The 20,749-nt window shown below is 61.8% G+C and overlaps 1 protein-coding gene across 1 annotated transcript; it reads left to right on the top strand.

Moving 5' to 3' along the window:
• Nucleotides 1-10,040: 10,040 nt before the first annotated feature.
• On the top strand, nt 10,041-16,634 carry PAX4 (paired box 4). The gene is made up of 10 exons (XM_065658394.1): nt 10,041-10,053; nt 10,716-10,846; nt 10,922-11,137; nt 12,222-12,312; nt 12,682-12,870; nt 13,567-13,649; nt 15,072-15,141; nt 15,774-15,859; nt 16,094-16,229; nt 16,435-16,634. The coding sequence occupies exons 1-10, from the start codon at nt 10,041-10,043 to the stop codon at nt 16,632-16,634; spliced, it is 1,215 nt and encodes a 404-aa protein (XP_065514466.1).
• The last annotated feature ends 4,115 nt before the right edge of the window (nt 16,635-20,749 follow it).

Below are 20,749 nucleotides of genomic sequence, written 5' to 3'. Positions count from 1 at the left end.
GCTCAGAGCCCCGTCCAGCCTGGCCTGGGATGTCTCCAGGGATGGTTCAGCCACCACCTCTCTGGGCAGCCTGGGCCAGGCTCCCACCACCCTCAGGGCCAACAAGTCTTCTTTATATCTAGTTTCAATCTCCCTCCTTTAGTTTCGAACCACCAGCCCTTGTCCTATCGCACCAGGCCCCGCTGAAATGACGCTGGTCTGAGATGCGTCCCCTGCCATGCGGGATGAGGCTGTGGGCACGTCCCCGGCTCTGGTAGGAACCACGCAGGCAAAGGCGGCTCTGCTGCTGTTACGTGGGGACCCCCCGGCCCCCAGCAGTGCCAGGACCCCTGGGATGAGCCTGTGGTGCAGCAATTCCCCGGCCAACCAAAGACCCAGCGGGGCTGGACACCAGGCTGGTCCTCTCCCCCTTCCCCTGCCAGGGCCACTTCTCCCATCAGAGCTTCCCAGCCCAACCTCGTCTCCTGCTGGAAACGTCCCGTGGCTCCAGGTCCCTCATGGCCCTGCTGTCCCCCTGCAATGTCCCCCGCAGCCCAGCCATCCTGGGGGTGCTGCACATCCCACTCCTGCCCCTCTGCCCCCATCTCGGGCATCCTGGTGCTTTTGCTCAGGATCCCACTGGTGCCACCACCCTCACTGGCCAGAGAACACCCACCCATGGCCGGTGACACTTGTCCCCTCGCAGCGATGTTGTCGGGGACCAGCACGGAGGTGGCTCAGCCACTGGTGGTACCCGGGGATGAAGCTGCTTGCAGAGTGCTGGACAAAACCCCTGGCATGAGCGATGGCCATTCAACAGCAAGGGAACACCTTCCTGCTAGAAATCTGCTGTACTAATTGCATCCCCTGTCCCTCTCCGTGTCCCTGTCCCTGTGCCAATGGGACTATTAATGACCGCGAGCTCTGTCTGCAGAGAGCTGGTCCCCTCCGTCCCCCCAGCTCCTCATCCCTTGTCCCTGCGCATCGCTGTTACTCTCCCATGTCCCCTCCCAGCTGCACGTTCCGAGACCTCAACCCCCGGCACGTTCCCGTTTCCTCGCTGCAAACCTGATGCCACCACGGACCCCCCAGTGTGAGGCCAAGGGGCCAGTGCTCCCCCGCAACTCGTTAGCACTGAGGAGCATCGCTCGTGCTCCCGGACAGGGAATCTCCGCTGGGACCAAGGATGGGATTTGGGGAAGGGAACTGGCCCCTGAGCTCCCATTCAGCCCTGGGGTCACCGGTAGTGGCTGGGACCTCCTGGGCAGGGTTGTCCACCCCGGTTGCTCCCCCTGGCACAGCACAGGAGACACGGGGACAGGAGCGTCACCACAGCACGTCCTCAAGGTCCCACTGTCACCCACTTTGCTCTGGGGCTGCATCTCCCTGGGGAGCTCTCCAAGCCCAGGTGGGTCCCTGGCCCCAGGTCCAGCTGCTGAGCATCCTCTGGTTAAACCCCCCAAATCCGGCAGGCAGGAACACAGAGGAAGATTTTTCCTGGGTAGGAATTGCTCAGCAACCCCCAGCCACCTGCAATTACGTTTGATTGCAATTATGGGTTAATGAAGGCTTGTCAGAGCTCGTGTGTGTCCAGACAGCTCAGTCTTTGCGGTGATCGCAGAGACTCTGCTTTCCCAGCTGTCTCCTGGCCTGTGACAGTCACCAACAGCCCCGGTCCTAGGTGCACCCACCTCTTCTCCTCCCCTCCCCCTTGGCGGCACAGGCCACCGGTGTCACCTGGAGATGCCACCACTCAGGAAATGCTAAGCCGGTGGCTGCGGCCGGTCCCCTGGGTCCTGCTGCGCTGCTCTGCTGACTCCCCACAAACAGCCAGCTTCTCATCTGCATAACATGCACTTGCTTAATTTTGGGTAAACGAGAGGGTTTTAATCAAACCGTCGTGCTGTACTAAGTCCTATGTGTTGCGGAAATGCAATTACCCTGTATCAACATGGGTGTCTGTATCAGCCAGACCTGAAATCCGCTTTAAAAATGAGGTAGAGATGATGAAGATGAGGAAGAAGATGAAATGAGGGTGGAGATGAAGAAGATGATGATGAAGATGGTGAAAATGAAGATAGAGACAGAGATGTAGAAGAAGATGAAGATGATGAAGGTGACGGATCCACTTGGCTGGACCCCTGTCCCATGCAAACACCCTGACATGCCAGCAGCCATGGCAGAAACCACCTTGCTACTGAGCTGGTGCCAAACCGGCACCTCAGCACCATCGCTGGGCCATGTGCCCGCTTTGGGACATCCAAGACGTGCCGCGTGTCACCTCCATGGGGGGATCCCTAGGGACATGGCAGCCCCAAGGCTCTGAGCACCCTGAGGGCATCCACCACCTCTCTGGGCAACAGGTTCCAGGGCCTCACCACCCTCATGGGCAAGAATTTCTTCCCTATATCTGACATAAACCTCACCTCTTTCAGTTTAAAGCCATCACCCCTTGTCCTGTCCCTACCTGCCCTTGTAAAAAGTCCCTTTCTGCCGCAGACCGCCTGCCTCACTGGTGGCCCTGCCAGCCACCCCTCGGCATCTTCAGACACCGCTCCAGGAGCCTCCTGCACCAAAACCTCCGTTCCAGGCAAATGCTCCAGGTGGAAAATTGCCAGTTATCGGGAGGTGGGGAAAAATCTGTCCCTGGCAAAGGAGGCCTTTATCTCGGGCCAGGTGTGTCATTTTCTACTTTTTAATGTGTTTGGTTTTAGTCCTCCGCTGCAGAGCAGGGACCATCCTCAGCATCACTGTGCCCCCAGCTGCCCAGCCACAGGGCAGGAGGATGGGGACGGCATCCCCTTGTCCTTCCCTGGAAAGATCAACAGCCCCATCCTGCCCCTGGGATGCTCAGCATCCTTGTCCTGCCCTGGGAAGCTCAGCATCCCCATCCTGCCCTGGGAAGCTCAGCATCCTTGTCTTTTCTTCCCTGGGAAGCTCGGCATCCCCATCCTGCACCTGGGATGCTGAGCATCCTTGTCTTTCCTTCCCTGGGAAACACAGCATCCCTGTCCTGCCCCAGGATGCTCAGCACCCCTGACCTGTCTCAAAACAGCACTTGATCCCTCTCCTGCCTGAGGGCAGCACAGCATCCCCAGCCTTCCCCAGGACACCCCACAGCCCCCACTTTCCCCAGGCAGCCCTCCCTCCTCCAGCCCCTCCCCGGACACTCGCATTTACACTCCCCATGGTGTGAAGGTGCTGCCCAAAGGCTGCTGGTGCTGCCTGCAACAGGGGCCCTGCCCGTGTCCAGTTGGGAGACACGGCCGGTGAGGGTGGGCAGGGACAGAGCTCCCACCGGGCTGCCGTGTCTCCATCACCCCTGCTGGCAGAGATGTGACCGCTGAGCACCCACAGACAGCACCCTCAAACCCTCTCCCTCCCCAGGCACTCCCTGCCCACCATGTAGGGGCAAATGCATGAAGTGTGGTCATAGAATCATAGGATCGTTTTGGTTGAGAGAGACTCTCAAGATCACGGTGTCCAACCGTTCCCCAGCCCTGGCAGTGCCCCATGTCCCTGAGAACCTCATCTCTGTCTGTCCAACCCCTCCAGGGATGGTGACTCCAGCACTGCCCTGGGCAGCCTGTTCCAATGCCCCACAGCCCTTGGGGGAAGAAATTGGTCCCCAGATCCAACCTCAACCTCCCCTGGCACAACTTGAGGCCGTTTCCTCTGCTCCTGGCGCTTGTTCCTGGGGAGCAGAGCCTGACCCCCCTGGCTCCAAGCTCCTTTCAGGCAGGTCAGAGATCAGAAGGTCTCCCCTCAGCTCCTGTTCTCCAGCTGAACCCCCAGCTCCCTCAGCCGCTCCCATCACACTTGTGCTCCAGCCCCTTCCCCAGCTCCGTTCCCTTCTCTCAACTCGCTCCAGCACCTCAAGGCCTTTCTTGGCGTGAGGGCCCCAAACTGCCCCCCGGATTGGAGGTTTGGCCTCCCCAGTGCCCAGCACAGGACGGTCACTGCCCTGGGCCTGCTGGATCCAAACCAAAGCCAAGGCTGTAGGATCAGTGTCGGGAACCAGGCTAAAGCAAGCTGTGTTCTGCTCTGAAATGAAGTGCCAGCTTGGAGAAACACTAATTACACCATGCTGATGAACAGCGGAGCCCAAAACACAGCCAGACTCACTGGGAATAACCGTCCTTCATCCCAGCACCCCCAGCTGACACAGATGCATGGAGATGATAAGGCCACCCCAGGCCATCTGCAGTGGTTCCCAGAGGCGTGGGGCAGCGTTGGGTGTTTGTTGGCACTTTCAGAGCCCTGGTCACAGCCTAGGGAGGCCCGTGGGGTCCTGGAGCAGGGGATGGGGAGAGCCTGGCCCAGGGTCCCTGTACCCTGTCAGGTCCCAGCACAGGAGGTGGCTGCCCAGGCCCAGGGGAAGGCAGGACAGGAGGGATGGACGTCACCCCTTGCAGCTCCTGCCTGACACCATCCCAATGTCGTACCCCTGCCCCAGACCACCCTGTTGTGCTGGGCAACAGCGCCAGCTGCTCTTTCCATCATGAGAGAAATGATCACAAAAACCTCTTCCCTGAGCTGTGGAGGAAGGTGGACAGGAGGAGACATGGGAGAAAGTGCAAAATGCAGAGGCACAGTGGGGCCTGGAGCATCTCTCCATCTCTCTGTCTCTCCATCTCTCCACGACTCCACCTCTCCACATCTCCAGCCCTTTATATCTCTGTCTCTACCTCTCCATGCCTCCATGTTTCCATGTCTCCACCTCTCCATCTATCTCTCCCTCTCCCCATGTATTTGTTTTCTACATCTCTCCATCTCCCCATCTCCTCATCTCCCAATTTGTCCATGTCCCTATTTCTCCACCTCCTCATCTCTCCACCTCTCCATCTATCAATCTCTCCACCACTCCATGTTCTCATTTCTCTATCTCCCATCTCCCTATTTTCCCACCTCTCCATCTCTTCATCTCCCCATCTCTCCACCTCTCCATCTCTCCATCTTCCCATCTCTCCATCTCCCCACCTCTCCATCACTCCCCATCTCCTGTCTCTCCACCTCCCCATCTCTCCACCTCTGCGTCTCTCCATCTCTCCATCGTCTCTCCATCTCTCCATCTCCCTATTTCTCCACCTCTCCATCTCTCCACCTCCCCGTCTCTCCATCTCTCCGTCTCCCCATCACTCCATCACTCCTCGCCTCCCCCGACGCTCCCCGCCCCGGCCCAGCCCGGCCCGCTCCCCGCTCTCCGCTGCCGCTCCGGCCGCTGCGCCCGAGCCGCGCCGAGGACGCACCGCCCGGCACCCGCCGCTCCCGCTTTCCCGGGGCTACGCCGGGCTCCGCGGGCTGCGGGTGGCTCGGATGGCTCGTCCCGCCGCCGGGGCAGCACCGGGTCCCGCTCCCCGCCGCCGCAGCGGCCCGTGCGCCCGCCGCTCCCCCGCCCGCCGCCGGCGCGCCGGGCCGGTGCGCACAGCCCCGGGAAACCTCGCCCGTCGCTCCCGGGCGCAACCGGTCCCACACCGCCCACTCCGCCCCGGCACCGACCGCCGCCGGTTCAGCCCAGCCCGGGGGGGGAAACCCCGGGGCCGCTCAGCCGCCACTGGGCCCCCCGCACCGGGCTGAGCCCCGCGCCGCGCTCCCGGCGCCGCGTTACGCACGGGGTGTCCCGTCCCGAGGGGGTTCCCCGGGGCTCCCCGGCGGCCCGGCCGAGGCGGGGGGGCCCGGGCTCGGCTGCCAGCTCTCGCCAGGACACGGGATACCCGGGCCCGGCTCCCAGGGGCGGGCAGGGGGGGGATGCCTGGGGCGCCCCGGGGGTGGCGGGCGGGCGGCGCGGCGGCTCCCCGGGGGCCGGGGCCGGGCCCAGGCCCCGCAGGGCTGTGGTTAATGTGTAATTCGGAGCATATGGTATTTTGCAAAGGCGGGCGGGGGTGCGCGGAGCGCGGGGGCCGGGAGCGGGGTGCTAATAACGCTCAATTACTCGCGGGGACGGGCGCGGAGTGCCGCGGTGCAGGGCTCCTCGCCGGCTAATATTTGCTCTTCAAATATTTTACTTGAAAGGTTTACAACGTGGGGTTGTTTTTTTTTTTTAATCTCCGGAGAGGGGGGCCATCTGTGCCGAGCCCTCGGGTTGCACACCGGAGCAATCCCCACCGTGCCCATCCACCCCCGGGGCCGCCCTTCTATTTGCTCAACACCAAAAAAAAAAAAAAAATTAAATAAATGTAATAAAACCCAATCTGGATTGATGATTGAATCCCAAGCGCTTTACCATATGGCAGCTGTGTCTGTCCCTGTTTGTTTTGCGGGACAAGCGGGAGCGAAGCCCCCTCGGGGAGGCTCCGCCGGGGGTTCCCGGGGATGCTCGGGACGGCGGGGCTGTGCTGTCCACCGGCTGCTGGTGCTGAAATCCCGGAGCTGACACCGGTACCGACTCACTGCCCGGCCCGGGGGGGCTCCATCGGGGCAGGGGGGCCGGATCGGGGCCATTGGCCCCGATCCGGCCCCCCTGCCCCGATGGAGCCCCCCGGGCCGGGCGTGTGTTGGGCGCGGCTGCTCATTTCCCATGGGGCCGCCCCTTCCTCCCCATCCTCCTCTTCCTCCTGCCCCATGACATCACGGCCCCGCTCCCTCATCAAGCACCTCGCACGACACAGGCACAGCAGCACCCGGTTGGCTCCGAGGACGATCCGGTTCAGCTCCTTCGAGGCTCCACAGGTACCTCCTTGAACTCCTCCGGGCATCCCTGCTCTCTGTCACATGTATATATATATGTGTGGGCACAAATATATGAACGTATATGTGCACACACACAGCTGGGCATGTATAAAAAGGAGCATGTGCGCTCTCTCTACAACAACCTGAAAGGAGGTTGTAGTGAAGGGGGGTCAGTCTCTTCTCCCAAGGAACACGAAACAGGACGAGAGGAAATGGCCTCAAGTTGCGCCAGGGGAGGTTGAGGTTGGATCTGGGGAACAATTTCTTCCCCAAAGGGCTGTGGGGCATTGGAACAGGCTGCCCAGGGCAGTGCTGGAGTCACCATCCCTGGAGGGGTTGGACAGACGGAGATGAGGTTCTCAGGACATAGGGCAGTGCCGGGGGTGAGGGAACAGTTGGATTCCATGATCTTGAGTTTCTCTTCCAACCAAAACCATTCTATGATTCTATGATATAGATGCACTCGGATGAGTGTGCACACATGTATATGTGTGCACAGACACCCCCTCATGCTTGCACGCACACAGGGTGTAGCATGGGGCAGCTTGGCTGCAGGAGGGCTGCTCTGGGGCAGAGGGGTTGTGATTCCTCATCCAGTGCAGCTGTGGGAAGCAGTTCCCAGTAGCAATTAGGCGGTGAACATGCATTAACACTGGGAAGGTTTTGGGTTTCCTCCAGGAATGATGTGCTCTGGTCCAGCCTACCCAAGTCCTATCTTATTTATTCCTCTCCTTCCCTCCACGTGCTGCACAAAGACTGAGCTCAGCATCCCTCTGAGATTCCTTGACGTGACCATGGGGTCACATCTCCTCAAGTTTTCCCAGTGCCCAAGTTTCTCCATGGGGAAAAAAAATCTCCGTGTCAGCTCCCAGTTCAGCACGGGCCAAGCTCTTGGCTGGGCCAAGGCTGGGGAACAGTGACAGGGCTGCACTGGCCCCCGAGGGGACACATGTTCTGCCAGTCCCGCTTGTCCCCTCCCCCCTGGAGCTGCCTCCTGTGCTTTGCTCGGGGATGATCCGTCCCTTTCCTAATGTGAGGGAGATCAGGTGCACCACACATTTGCCTCTCGCCAGTGAGAAATCTGCCAAGTCGTCCCCATTGCTGGATTTATTTTGATTTTGCTGAATTTCCTAGTCAGGGTCAGTGTCTCCAAACAACATTCCCAAGCCGTGCAGGGCAGCAGTGCAAGGCTGCCATGGGATTTGGAGACTGTAGCAGGGACTGCCCTGCACTCAGGTGTCCAGGCGTTTTTGGGGTGTTTCAGTTTACATGGTGGGTTAACCAGGGGTGCCAGCCAGGTTGCTGGGGTTTGGCAGAGCAGCGGTGGCAGCAGCAACCATTGGTCTGAGTGGCACCTTGGTGGCTCAGCACGCTGCTCATTAATTAATTACCATGCGTGCTTCTGCCTGAGCAAGCACCAGCAGCGGGACTTTTCTGGAGAGAAGGGCTGGCACCAGTGTCCCTGTGGAAATGTCCCCTGTGTCCCAATGATGCCTGGTGCTCAGAGCTGGGCTGCTGTGGCAGTGAAACCTCGCACATCTCTGGTGACACCAAGGATGAGCCGGTGGTGACCGTCCCCTCCTGCCCTGGTTGCCACCAGGACAAACAGCTGCTCTGCCCCAGTTGTGCTCTCAGAGGCACCATCGGGACTCAGCAAAGTGTCTCTGCGGGTGTCCTGTGGGACCTGCTGCCGTTGTGTCCCCAGCTGCTGGTGAATCCCCAGGGTGGGAGAAGGTGGAATTCACCCTGCAGATCCTGGAGTGGGGCAGCAGGGATGGGGGCAGCAGGAATCGGGGAGCAGGGATGGGGGAGCAGGGATGGGGGAGCAGAAATGGAGGAGCAGAGATGGAGGCAGCAGGGATGGGGGAGCAAGGATGGGGCAGCAGGGACGGGGAAGCACGGATGGGGCAGCAGGGATGGGGGTGGCAGGGATGGGGCAGCAGGGATGGGGGTGGCAGGAATGGGGCAGCAGGGATGGGGCAGCAGGAATGGGGCAGCAGGAATGGGGCAGCAGGGATGGGGCAGCAGGGATGGGGGAGCAGGCGTGGGGGACAGCACTTGCTCCAGATGTGCTGGGTGTGGTAGTGATGTCCCGCAGCTGGGGTATCAGTATCCAAACCCGTTGGGCTGCTCTAGGTTGGGATGTGGAGCGAGGGAAACTGCATGAGGGGTGAACAGAAGTGCTGGGAATGGGGGAAAGTGCAGGAACTCTGGGGGGGTGTGTGGATGTGGGGAGGCCAGCCTTGACCTTCTGAGCTGGCAGAGGAGGTGACAGAGCAGTGGTGTCCCTGAGCAAAAAGGGGGGGCTCCTCTTAGCCTGGTTATCTCTCACCAACCTCTCCGGGGCTGGGTTCCACCCTCGGTGCTGCAGACCCAGCCCTGCACCATCACAGCTGAGCCGCTCAGGATTTATAGTGGGGCAATGGGAGAGTTGGGCCAGACCCCTCTCTGAAATAAATAAATATGCCATGAGAGTGATGCTACTGGTGAGAACATGTGGGGGGAGCAGTGATACCACACACAGGAGCTTGTGCTTGTGGACAGGTGGCAGCAAAGGGTTAAAGTGGGTGAGAAACCACTTTATGAACCAGCAGGGAAGCTGTCACACACAAACCCAGCGCTCTGGTCCTGGTGTCCCCTCTGCTCCTGCCACCTCCTGTCCCCGACACCCAGCAGGAGCCTGGTGGTGGGCACGGGGAAACCCTCTCTCCTCAAAGATTGTCCAAGGGAAGGCACGCAGGTGTTGGGATGATGCTGGTGGCTGACGGGTACAGGCAGCATTTGGGGATTGAATCAATGGGCTCAATATCTCCGGGTGTGTGTCAGAGGATGGAGCAGACTCTGTTCAGTGGGGCCCAACGCCAGGGTGAGGGGCAACGGGCACAGACTGAAACACGGGAGGGTCCGTGTGAACAGGAGGAGAAACTTGTTTGCTGGGAGGTGCCAGAGCCTGGAGCAGGCTGCCCAGAGCGGGTGTGGAGTCTCCTTCTCTGAGACATTCAAACCCCCTGGGATCCTGTGCGATCTGCTCTGTGACCCTGCGTGAGCAGGTGGGCTGGGGATCCACAGAGCTCCTGCAGCCCCCCCAGCCTGGAATTCCAGGATTCCTGACGTCTCTCCAGCGATTCCACAGCTCAAGCACCTCTCAAAGCCATGTGAGCACTTTAAAGCCCAGGTCCCTTTGGTCCCCTGTGCCTGGAGTGCAATTCCCAAGCATTAAGGTGCCCTTGATCGTTTCCATCTTCTGGTGGGTATTTCTGCACTTTCTCCCCCTTCTTCTCGCAGGGGACGTGGCTGAGCCCTGGGCATCGTCACTGATTTATTCGGCCTCACGACAGCAGCCGCCTCCTCCTGGCGATTCCCAGGCACCCAAAGCCCCGTGAATACTCACCATGCAACACCGAGGTGAGCGACGCTGCTGCACTGCAGTGGCTCGGGGACCCCAGGGTGCGGAGGCATTGGGGAGGTGCCATGTCCATCACAAATGAGGCTTTTTCCCCAGAAACCCCAAAGTCAGTGACGGTAGCTGATACAGATGTGGCTCTGGAGGGTCCACCCAGCACCCCCGGAATGTTCACTGTTTCCCTGCTCACCCCAGCCTGTCACCTCCCTTTGCAGCTGCTGTCCCTGCTGTCCCTGCCTGCAGGAACCTCCTTGTCCCCATTTCTGCCAGCATCACCTGGGGTGGTCCCCCCATTCCCTGCCTGCTCTGGCCCCTCCAAACCCCCCCTCAGTGCACAGGGGTCCCTAATTCCACCCCCCCTCAATGCACAGGTGTCCCAAATGCCACCCCAATGCAGTGCACAGGGGTCCCCAATGCCACCCTAATGCACAGGGGTCCCCAATGCAATGCCCCTCAATGAACAGGGGTCCCCAATGTCACCCGAACTCAATGAACAGGGGTCCCCAATGTCACCCAAACTCAATGCACAGGGGTCCCCAATGTCACTGATCCTTCACCCTGCAAAGCCTCAGACCCTGGTGCTCTCCTGGAGAGCTGGGCAGGGAAGGGCAGGCTGTGTCTGCCCCCGCCCAGCAAGCCCTGTCCCCTGCCCCCCTGTCCCCAGGGCCCAGCAGCGTGAACCAGCTGGGGGGTCTCTTTGTGAACGGCCGCCCCCTCCCCGCCTGCAAGAGGACGAGGATCATCGAGCTGGCAGCACGCGGCGCCCGCACCTCCGACATCTCCCGCAGCCTCAAGGTGCTCCCGGGGCGGGGATGCTCCTCCAAAAATCCCTTTTCCTGCAGAATCACTGCCTCATCCACCCCTCTGCAGGTGTCCAATGGCTGTGTCAGCAAAATCCTGGGCCGCTACTACCGGACGGGGGCCGTGGAGCCCAAGGCCATTGGGGGCAGCAAGCCCCGCACGGCCACCCCCGCGGTCGTGGCCAGGATCGTCCAGCTGAAGCGGGAGCAGCCGTCCCTCTTCGCCTGGGAGATCCGGCAGCAGCTGCACGCCGAGGGCATCTGTGCCAGCACCGGGACCCCCAGCGTGAGCCCCTGCCAGGGACAGGCGGGGGGGCCGTGGGGATGCCGGGGACAGGCACTGTGGGGGTATTGACCCCCATGGCTGGGGGAGGCAGGGATGGATGCGCAGGGATGGGCTTGGTGAGATGGGGAAGGGAGAAGGATGTGGGGGGAGGAAAATCACACTGAGTACATGGAGGTACTGGAGAGGGTTCAGAGGAAGGAACGGAGCTGGGGAAGGGGCTGGAGCACAAGGGTGATGGGAGCGGCTGAGGGAGCTGGGGGTTCAGCTGGAGAACAGGAGCTGAGGGGAGACCTTCTGATCTCTGACCTGCCTGAAAGGAGCTTGGAGCCAGGGGGGGTCGGGCTCTGCTCCCCAGGAACAAGCGCCAGGAGCAGAGGAAACGGCCTCAAGTTGCGCCAGGGGAGGTTGAGGTTGGATCTGGGGAACAATTTCTTCCCCAAAGGGCTGTGGGGTGTTGGAACAGGCTGCCCAGGGCAGTGCTGGAGTCACCATCCCTGGAGGGGTTGGACAGACGGACATGAGGTTCTCAGGACATGGGGCAGTGCCAGGGCTGGGGGAATGGTTGGAATCCATGATCTTGAGGGGCTTTTCCAATTTGAATGATTCTATGATTCTATGAAATCACCCACTCCCAATTAAAGCAGAGTCCCACCAGCCACCTCTACCAAGCCTGGATGTCATCTCAGGTGCTGGGACACTCTTGGTGGGGCTGTCACAAGTCCCACCAGTCGGCACCTGAAATTAAAGGGTTGCTGGTATCAAGAATGAGTGGAGCAGATGAGCACAGCGCCGGTGTGGAGAATCATAGAATCACAGAATGCTTTGGGTTGAAGGGCCCTTCCCAGCTCCCCCAGTGCCCCCCCTGCCATGAGCAGGGACATCTGCACCAGCTCAGGTTGCTCAGAGCCCCGTCCAGCCTGGCCTGGGATGTCTCCAGGGATGGTTCATCCACCACCTCTCTGGGAAGCCTGTGCTGTAGGAGAACACCTTGGGGATGAGCTTTGGCGTGTCACCCTCAATCACTCCCCACCTCGGAGCAGGCCGGTACCCCCTACCCCAGCTCAGCCCCTCTCTCCCTGCCCAGGTCTCCTCCATCAACCGGGTGCTGCGGATCCTGCCCAGCGACCTGCGGCTGGTGACAGAGCGGGGACCTGAGAGGGACCCGCTGGCACGGGGTGAGTCTGGGGGGTGGTGATGGGAGCCCCTGGTGTGGGGTGAGCTGAGGAGGCACAGGCTGGGCAGGGGGCACCCCGAGGGGAGGGAGCTGCTGCGAGTGGGGAGAGAGCTCCTGGCACCAGCGTCCTGCCGGCTGCAAACACACGGTGTGCACACACATGTGCACATGCATACACACACAAACATGCACACACACATATATGCACACACGCACACGCATGCAGACACACATATACACGGCTCCTCTGCACACTGCTGCACTGATGCAAAAGCCAAAGGGCTCCTCGACACCCCTTACCCTCCCTCAGCCCCACGCAGGGAGCCCCCAGGGCCAGGTCCCCCCACCCTCTGCCTCTTTATCCCCACAGCGTCCCCTCTCGCCGTCCCCTCCGCCCCACACACCCCCGGCTGCCGCTCGCCTGCCGAAGGTGCCGCTGTCTCCCCGGGGACCCAGCACCCTCCTGAGGGCTCCGCGTCCGGCCAGCAGCTCCGGCCGAGCACCCAGCCCCGGAACAGGACGGTCTTCTCCAGCCAGCAGTCCCAGGCCCTGGAGCAAGGTGTGGATCCCATGGGACACCGGGGCATTTGGCACGCCAGCCCCAAGCTGCTGCAGGGTGCTGGCATCACAGAATCATGGAATCACAGGATGGTTGGGGCTCAAGTTATGGTTGGACTCGATGACCTTGAAGGTGTCTTCCAACTGGAATGATTCTATGATTCTATGATTCAAAGCTCATCCAGTCCAACCCCCTGCCATGAGCATGAGCATCTTCAACTAGATCAGGTTGAAGAAGTTCAGATTGAGGTTGAGGTTGAGGAAGTTGAGATGTTCATAGAATCATAGAATCACAGATGGTTTGTGTTGAAGGGACCTTCCCAGCTCCCCCAGTGCCCCCCTGCCATGAGCAGGGACATCTGCACCAGCTCAGGTTGCTCAGAGCCCCGTCCAGCCTGGCCTGGGATGTCTCCAGGGATGGTTCATCCACCACCTCTCTGGGAACCTGGGCCAGGCTCTCACCACCCTCAGGGGCAACACTTTCTCCCTCATGTCTGGTCTGGAGCGGGGCCATTCCCAGGGGACGGCATTGCCACTTTCCTGCCTCTTCAAATGGCACGGCCATCATTGCCGTGTCCCAAACCGCTCCAAACTGTGGGCACCGGCGTTGAGTAGTGGGCCGGCTGCAGCTGTGCATCCCGCTGCCGGGGGGTGGCTGTGCCAGACAGGCTGATCTCACCGCCGTCCCCCTTTGTAGAGTTTCAGAGGGGACAGTACCCGGACACCGTCACCCGGGAGAGACTGGCCGTGGCCACCCAGCTCCCTGACACAACCATCAGGGTAAGAGGGGACCCACCGTGCTGCCGCTCACTGGCAGGGACATCTCCAAACCGTGTCACTGCTGCTGGTGGTGGCAGAGGAGGAAATGGGCTCAGACACACAGTGTGTGGGGGGTAGATAAGGGGGACGTGACCCCCAAGGGCAGGTTTTGTCCCCAGTTCAGGGGTCTCTGTGCTCTGATGGCTGCACATGGGCAGGGGAGGACAGCACAGTGCTGCAGAGCAATGGCAAGTTCCGTGGCACACTTGGTGGCACACACGCCTCACACACATCCCAAATGTGTGCACTTCGGGGGGTCCTGCACTTGGACCACAACAACCCCATGAACGCTGCAGGCTGGGGAAGAGCGGCTGGAAAGTGCCCGGTGGAAAAGGCCCTGGGGGTGTTGGTGCCAGCGGCTGAACATGAGCCAGCGTGTGCCCAGCTGGCCAAGAGGCCACCAGCATCCTGGCTGGTGCCAGCACTGGTGTGGCCAGCAGGCCCAGGGCAGTGACCGGCCTGTGCTGGGAATGGGGAGGCCAAACCTCCAATCCTGGGGGCAGTTTGGGGCCCCGCACGCCAAGAAAGGCCTTGAGGTGCTGGAGCGAGTTGAGAGAAGGGAACGGAGCTGGTGAGGGGCTGGAGCACAAGTGTGATGGGAGCGGCTGAGGGAGCTGGGGGTTCAGCTGGAGAACAGGAGCTGAGGGGAGACCTTCTGATCTCTGACCTGCCTGAAAGGAGCTTGGAGCCAGGGGGGTCGGGCTCTGCTCCCCAGGAACAAGCGCCAGGAGCAGAGGAAACGGCCTCAAGTTGCGCCAGGGGAGGTTGAGGTTGGATCTGGGGACCAATTTCTTCCCCCAAGGGCTGTGGGGCATTGGAACAGGCTGCCCAGGGCAGTGCTGGAGTCACCATCCCTGGAGGGGTTGGACAGACGGACATGAGGTTCTCAGGACATGGGGCAGTGCCAGGGCTGGGGAACGGTTGGACTCCATGAGTTGGAGGGGCTTTTCCAACCACACTGATTCAGTGATTCTGCCCCAGGCACAGTCAGTAGCTCTGGGTAGACGTCCGTGTGCTGCTGCCCAACCTCCCCAGGGTCCTGGCCATCCCACCCCTGCCACAGCCCATCACCGGCCACCTCGGTGCCTGGACAGTGACAGCAGCAAGTCCCCACTTCTGCCAGGGCAGGGCTGCCCACGCATGTCACCCACGCCATGGCAAGTCACACACACGTGTCCCCCATGCCCTGTGCTGGAGCATGGCATGTCCCTGCAGCCTGCTGGGGTGGAGAAGCCGCAGGATCAGCCCCCGTCCTCTGCCCACGCCAGCACCCGATGGGTGACAAGCCCATGTCCCAGGGCAGAGCGCTGCCAGGGAACTGCTGCCCAGGGTGGGGTGCCTGGGGTGGGGGCCGGCAGCCTCAGCCCCCTCCCACCTCTCCAGGTCTGGTTCTCCAACCGAAGGGCCAAATGGAGACGCGAGGCCAAGCAGAAGCTGGAGGCTGGAGGTGCAGGTGACAACCCGGGGGTGGAGAGGTTGGGACAAGGGACGTGATGCCTGTGGAGGGGACTGGAGTGCAGGGCCACCCCGCAAGGGCACGTGGCTGTAGTTTGTCACTGAGCACTGGGACTACTGGGTTTGCTTCCCAGCTCCAGAGCCCCCAGTGGTAAAATCCAGCTGTACCCTCACAAGAGGGGCTGAGGGAGCTGGGGCTCTTTAGCTTGGAGGACACTGAGGGGTGACTCATTAATGTTTATAAATATGTAAACGGTGAGTGTCAGAGGATGGAGCCAGGCTCTTCTCGGTGACAACTAATGACAGGACAAGGGGTAATGGATACAAACTGGAACACGGGAGGTTCCATTTAAATATGAGAAGAAACTTCTTCCCACTGAGGGTGCCAGAGCCTGGCCCAGGCTGCCCAGGGAGGTTGTGGAGTCTCCTTCTCTGCAGACATTCCAACCCGCCTGGACACCTTCCTGTGTAACCTCATCTGGGTGCTCCTGCTCCGGCGGGGGGACTGGACTGGATGGTCTTCCGAGGTCCCTTCCAGTCCCTGACATCCTGTGATTCTGTGAAGAGCAGGGCTGGGGTCAGCGCGCTCCCCGAGCCGGCACGCTGCCCTCCCCGTGTGTCCCCACACAGGCTCCTGGTGCCACTGGCTCCTGCCCCCCGGGGCGGCCGTGGCCGCTTTCCGCACCCCCTCCACGACAGCCGCTGGCTCTGCACAGGTAGGAGACGGCGGGAGGCGGGGGGGGGGGCCACCCCAGCACCCCAACAGGCTCCGGGCACCCTCTGGAGCCCCCGCTCCCATGGCCCGGCTGCTCTGGGCTCTGCCCTGCCCAGGGGGCCGTTTCTGGAGCCACTCCGGAGGGTGACACTTCCCAGGTCCCCCGTAGGGTGGCCGGGTCCCAAAGCATCCCCAGGGGTGCCCTGTGACATCCCGCTGTCTGCTCCCCGCGCAGCACCTCCCGGCCACGGCCGCTGGCTCGCCGCAGCCCCTCCATGGCCACGGCCACGGCCTCGCCGGCTACCCTGGCCCCCCGGCCCCGCTGCACCTCTGCACCTCCGGCCCCTGCGCCTGGGACGACACTTGCTGCGGTACAAGGGTGGGGAGCGGGGCTGGGACCCTCTTGGGCATGACCAGGGTTGGCGCTGGACGCCGTGGGTGCTGGAGGGTGCGAGGGGCCAGTTCCCCACCCTGCGTGTCCCCATGGGGTGGCTGCTGCGGGGTGGGTGTCCCCTGCCCCACGGCGGAGCGGGCCTGGGGGCTCGGGCGATGCTGAGCCCCGTTTCCACCCCGCAGGCCTGGCCGCCGGCAGCAGCACCCCTCCCTGGCAGCCCCTGGAGGGCCCCCGCTTCGCCCTGCTGCCCCCCCGGGCTGCCCTGCACCCCGCTGCTCGCCTGCTGCCCGGCCCGCCGCTGAGCCCCCCGGTGCCACCGCTGCACGCCCCCTCACCGGAGCCCCTCGCCCGCCTGCACGCCCCGGGGTGCTCCTGGCTTTGAGGGTCCCCGGCGAGTCCCCCCCTCAGACGCAGTGAGTCGCAGATGTCCCTGCACCGGCGCGTGCCGGTGACGCTACTGTCACCTCATCGCCTGCCCCCTCCAAACCGGGCCTCCCCATCACCCTCTCCTGGGCCCAGCGGCGCAGAGGGGGTGGGTGCTGGGGAGAACACCCCGCTATGCCCCCCAGGTGTGGGTTATGGGGGCTCAAAGCCTCGCTGGCACACAGGGGATGAGCGTGTCCCTTCCCGGCTGGGCGAGGGGTTTGTCCCGGTGCCGGCGGCTGCGGCACAGCCCTGCCAGCCCGCAACGCGCAGCCGGGACACCCAGGCTGCCCCCCCGCGGTGGGGTCATGCCACCCCCAAGGCAGGAAAACTTCATGCCCGGCTTCACCCGGTCACCGGCCTCTTCCTCAGCTGCCTCGGGTGGCTTACGGGGACCAGGACCGCAACCACGTCCCTGCGGCTGTGGTTGGGGTCAGGCAGTGCGAGCCGAGCGCCTTGGGGACGCCCTTGCCACCCCAGTGCTGTGTCCCTGTCCCATCTCGGTCCCAGCCCCTGGGATGCCGCAGCGTCAGCCCCGCCCCAGTTCGCTGCTGCATCCCCCAGTTAGCATCCCTCCCTCCTAGCTACAATACCGTTAAATTACCCCGAGAAAAGTTAATTAACGGCGTGTGAAGAGGGGTATTCCACTCCCATCCACTGCGCCACTAGCGCTGGCACGCGGAGGGGACATCGGCGGAGGGGACATCGGCAGAGGGGACATCGGCGGGCAGGACTATGGCACATCCAGGACCAGCTCCAGCCACCCCGGGTCCCTCGCTGCCCCCCCCCGACTCCAGACCCCGCAGAGCCGACGGGCCCCGGCCGCGCAGCCCGTCCGGGCTCTGAATAAAGAGGTTTGGGTTTCTGCTTGTTTAGAAGTTGAGTTTAGCGGTGGAGCCGGGCAAAGGCGTCCCTCGCTGGCGCAGAGCATCGCTGCGGGCTGAAGAAACGGGTTTATTTGAAGGAAAGTTATGGTTTCCCTCAGCTAAAGGAAAGCAGCCGGCGGGGCTCAGCCCGAGGCGAGGGCTGTCCCCGTTCGCAGCCCCAGAGGGACACTGCCCCGCGGTCACTGTCCCCATGGTCCCCACGCTCCCTGCCCACCTCCCGATGGCAGAGCACTGGCTGGGCAGCCCCGGGGTCCCCTCTCCCCCAAGACAATGTCGGGATCCAGCAGAGTTTGTGTCTTTCTAAGCAAGAAAAAATAATTTCTGTAAAAGAAAAATGTCCTCTGGGCTTCTCTGTGTGAAAAACCACCCTGGGATTGTGGAGCCACGTTATTCCAATCGTTCAGTCTTGCAAAAGTCTCAGGCCTGAGGACGCCACTGATGGCTTTTCTCACCTGTATCCAAGACACAGTGACAGCCCCAGCCCCACCGCGGCCGTCTGTCTGTCTGTCCGTGTCTGTCCTCGGCTGAGCCGCAGCAGGATCCCCAGCTGCTGCTCATGGAGCAGGTGGGTTGAGACCTGCCAAACTCATGGCATGAATTACTGACCAGCTTGCAGGGGGAGCCTTTCGGGAACGGGAACACCTCCAATATCCAAGCACGCTCATAAGACAGAGGGGAGTAAGGATGGCCTGGGCCACCCCAAGCCCCCGGGCCACCCCCTGGCACCCTGGGTCCCTTTGTCTGTGTCCTGCAGCCCTATGGGGCTGAGCCCTGGGGACAGGGACAGGAAGGTGGCACTGATGGCAGAGCAGGACTGTGCACAGCAGCCACCACCGTGCTCTGGCAATACCCAAATTCTGCAGGCGCTCCCTGCCACGACCAGGCAGCATGAGGCTGTGAGACTCCCACTCGAGTCCGGGACCACCAAATGCTCCATGGCAGCTCCCAAGGAGCCTTTTCCTTCCAGAAACGTGGAGTCACTCAGCTGGATTTGGGTGTATTTGTCAGCAGCTGCAGAAGACCAGCTGGCGCCGGCACCGGCACCCAGACCTTACGGCACCACTCAGCAAAAAAACCACGATTCATACCCAGATATTACAAAAATTTTAAATGGAAATTCCTGTACCCACTAGCAGAGACCTTAGCAGGGGCCGGTGCAGGACAATGTCACCAATGTGCTCATTTGCCTGGTGTAGGACCTTGTCAGGCGGATCTGTGGCTGCCACCCTGGAGCACCCAAAATGCTGCAGGGTGCAGGGAGTCTACAGGGTGACAGCCCTGGGGGTGCCTGGCCATGGGGAGGGAGTGCAGGCAGGACACCCCCAGCCCTTCAGCAGCTTCTACAAAGGTGCTGCCCTGCAGAGAGCCCTGTGGTGGGGAGTCCCTGCCCCATCTTGGGGTGCAGCCAGAGTGTTAGCCCCCCCTGCTCTTTGCTGTGACTGCGCAAATGCCCTGGGCACCAGTGAGTTTGCACCTCGAATCCTGGGGGCTGTTCTGGGCCCCTCACACCAAGAAACGCCTTGAGGTGCTGGAGTGAGTTGAGAGAAGGGAACGGAGCTGGGGAAGGGGCTGGAGCACAAGTGTGATGGGAGCGGCTGAGGGAGCTGGGGGTTCAGCTGGAGAACAGGAGCTGAGGGGAGACCTTCTGATCTCTGACCTGCCTGAAAGGAGCTTGGAGCCAGGGGGGGTCGGGCTCTGCTCCCCAGGAACCAGCGCCAGGAGCAGAGGAAACGGCCTCAAGTTGCGCCAGGGGAGGTTGAGGTTGGATCTGGGGACCAATTTCTTCCCCCAAGGGCTGTGGGGCATTGGAACAGGCTGCCCAGGGCAGTGCTGGAGTCACCATCCCTGGAGGGGTTGGACAGACGGACATGAGGTTCTCAGGACATGGGGCAGTGCCAGGGGTGGGGGAACGGTTGGACTCCATGAGTTGGAGGGGCTTTTCCAACCACACTGATTCAGTGATTCTGCCCCAGGCACAGTCAGTAGCTCTGGGTAGACGTCTGTGTGCTGCTGCCCAACCTCCCCAGGGTCCTGGCCACCCCACCCCAGCCACAGCCCATCACCGACTCCATGATCTTGAGGGTCTTTTCCAACAAAAATCATTCTGTGATTCTAAGTTTTGCAAACCCCCTCCTGGAGAAGCAAGCAGACAGCAAGCTCTCCTGCCTGCTCCCTGCCTGCTCCTCTGCCTCCAGGCTCCTGCAGCACCGACAGCTCTGAGCAGACCAGGAGCTCAGTGTGGCCAAGGGGACGTGTCCTGGCCACACCACTGGAGGAGTGGGGACCCTGGCACAGCCATCACCTGCTGGTGGCCGTGGAAAAGCCACTGGGCTGGCAGCAACCAGGGCAGAGTGAGCAGCAAAACCATTTGGGCTGCAAAACGCATCATGGCACATGTGCTCCCGAGTTGTCGGTTGGGAGGTGGCATCAGTTGGTGCCAAAGGGACACTCCCAGCTTTATCCCTGGCATTTTCAGGGCACTTTGAGGGTGACATCCAGGCCAGGCTGGAGGAACTGGTGCTAAATGGGGCATTAAATTATGAATACTTGAAGCGAGTTTCTGTGCTTTTGTTCCCCGGCCCTTTGGGAGCAGGGCGAGCGGGGTCTGTCCCCCCATGCACATGCTGTCAGGGGGGGTTGCACACGTTGGATGTAGAGCCAAGTCCTCCCCCGGCTGCTGCTCTGGGCTGTCCCCAGGGAGATGGGGACACAGCTGTCCCCAGTGCCACCACAAGCAAGCACAACACAGGACAGCCCCCAAGGGAAGGGGCACACAGAGGAACAGCCCCAAATCTGCCACCAAGGAAGGGGTGGGGCTGGGTCCCCCATTCCCTCAGCTCCCCCCTGTGAAAGGACCCAGCTCCTGTCACCCTGCCCTGGCCCCCACTGAGCCCTCGTCCCTGGCTGGGCACCCCTGCGATGGGTGGGACCCCCCATTACCCGCCCCTCCCCAGCAGGATGGGTGCTGGTGCTCTGAGCACCCACCCGAGCCATTGCAGGGGACAGCCAGGACATCCCCATGGGGACAGCCTGGGTGACAGCCAGGGCATCCCTGCAGGGACAGCCTGGGGACACAGCCAGTGTGACCCTGCAGGGACAGCTTTGGGGACACAGCCAGCGTAAGCCCACAAGGACAGTCTGGGGGGGACACAGCCAGTGTAACTGCGCAGGGACAGCTTTGGGGACA

Source organism: Caloenas nicobarica, chromosome 1 (assembly GCF_036013445.1).
Source record: "Caloenas nicobarica isolate bCalNic1 chromosome 1, bCalNic1.hap1, whole genome shotgun sequence".
Classification (NCBI taxonomy): Eukaryota; Metazoa; Chordata; class Aves; order Columbiformes; family Columbidae; genus Caloenas; species Caloenas nicobarica.
This window is presented reverse-complemented; position numbering and strand designations above follow the sequence as displayed.

Coding starts and splice junctions, on each gene's coding strand:
- PAX4 (XM_065658394.1), top strand. Junction 11,138..12,221: donor CCAGCACCGGGACCCCCAGC/GTGAGCCCCTGC, acceptor CTCCCTGCCCAG/GTCTCCTCCATCAACCGGGT. Junction 13,650..15,071: donor TCCCTGACACAACCATCAGG/GTAAGAGGGGAC, acceptor CCACCTCTCCAG/GTCTGGTTCTCCAACCGAAG.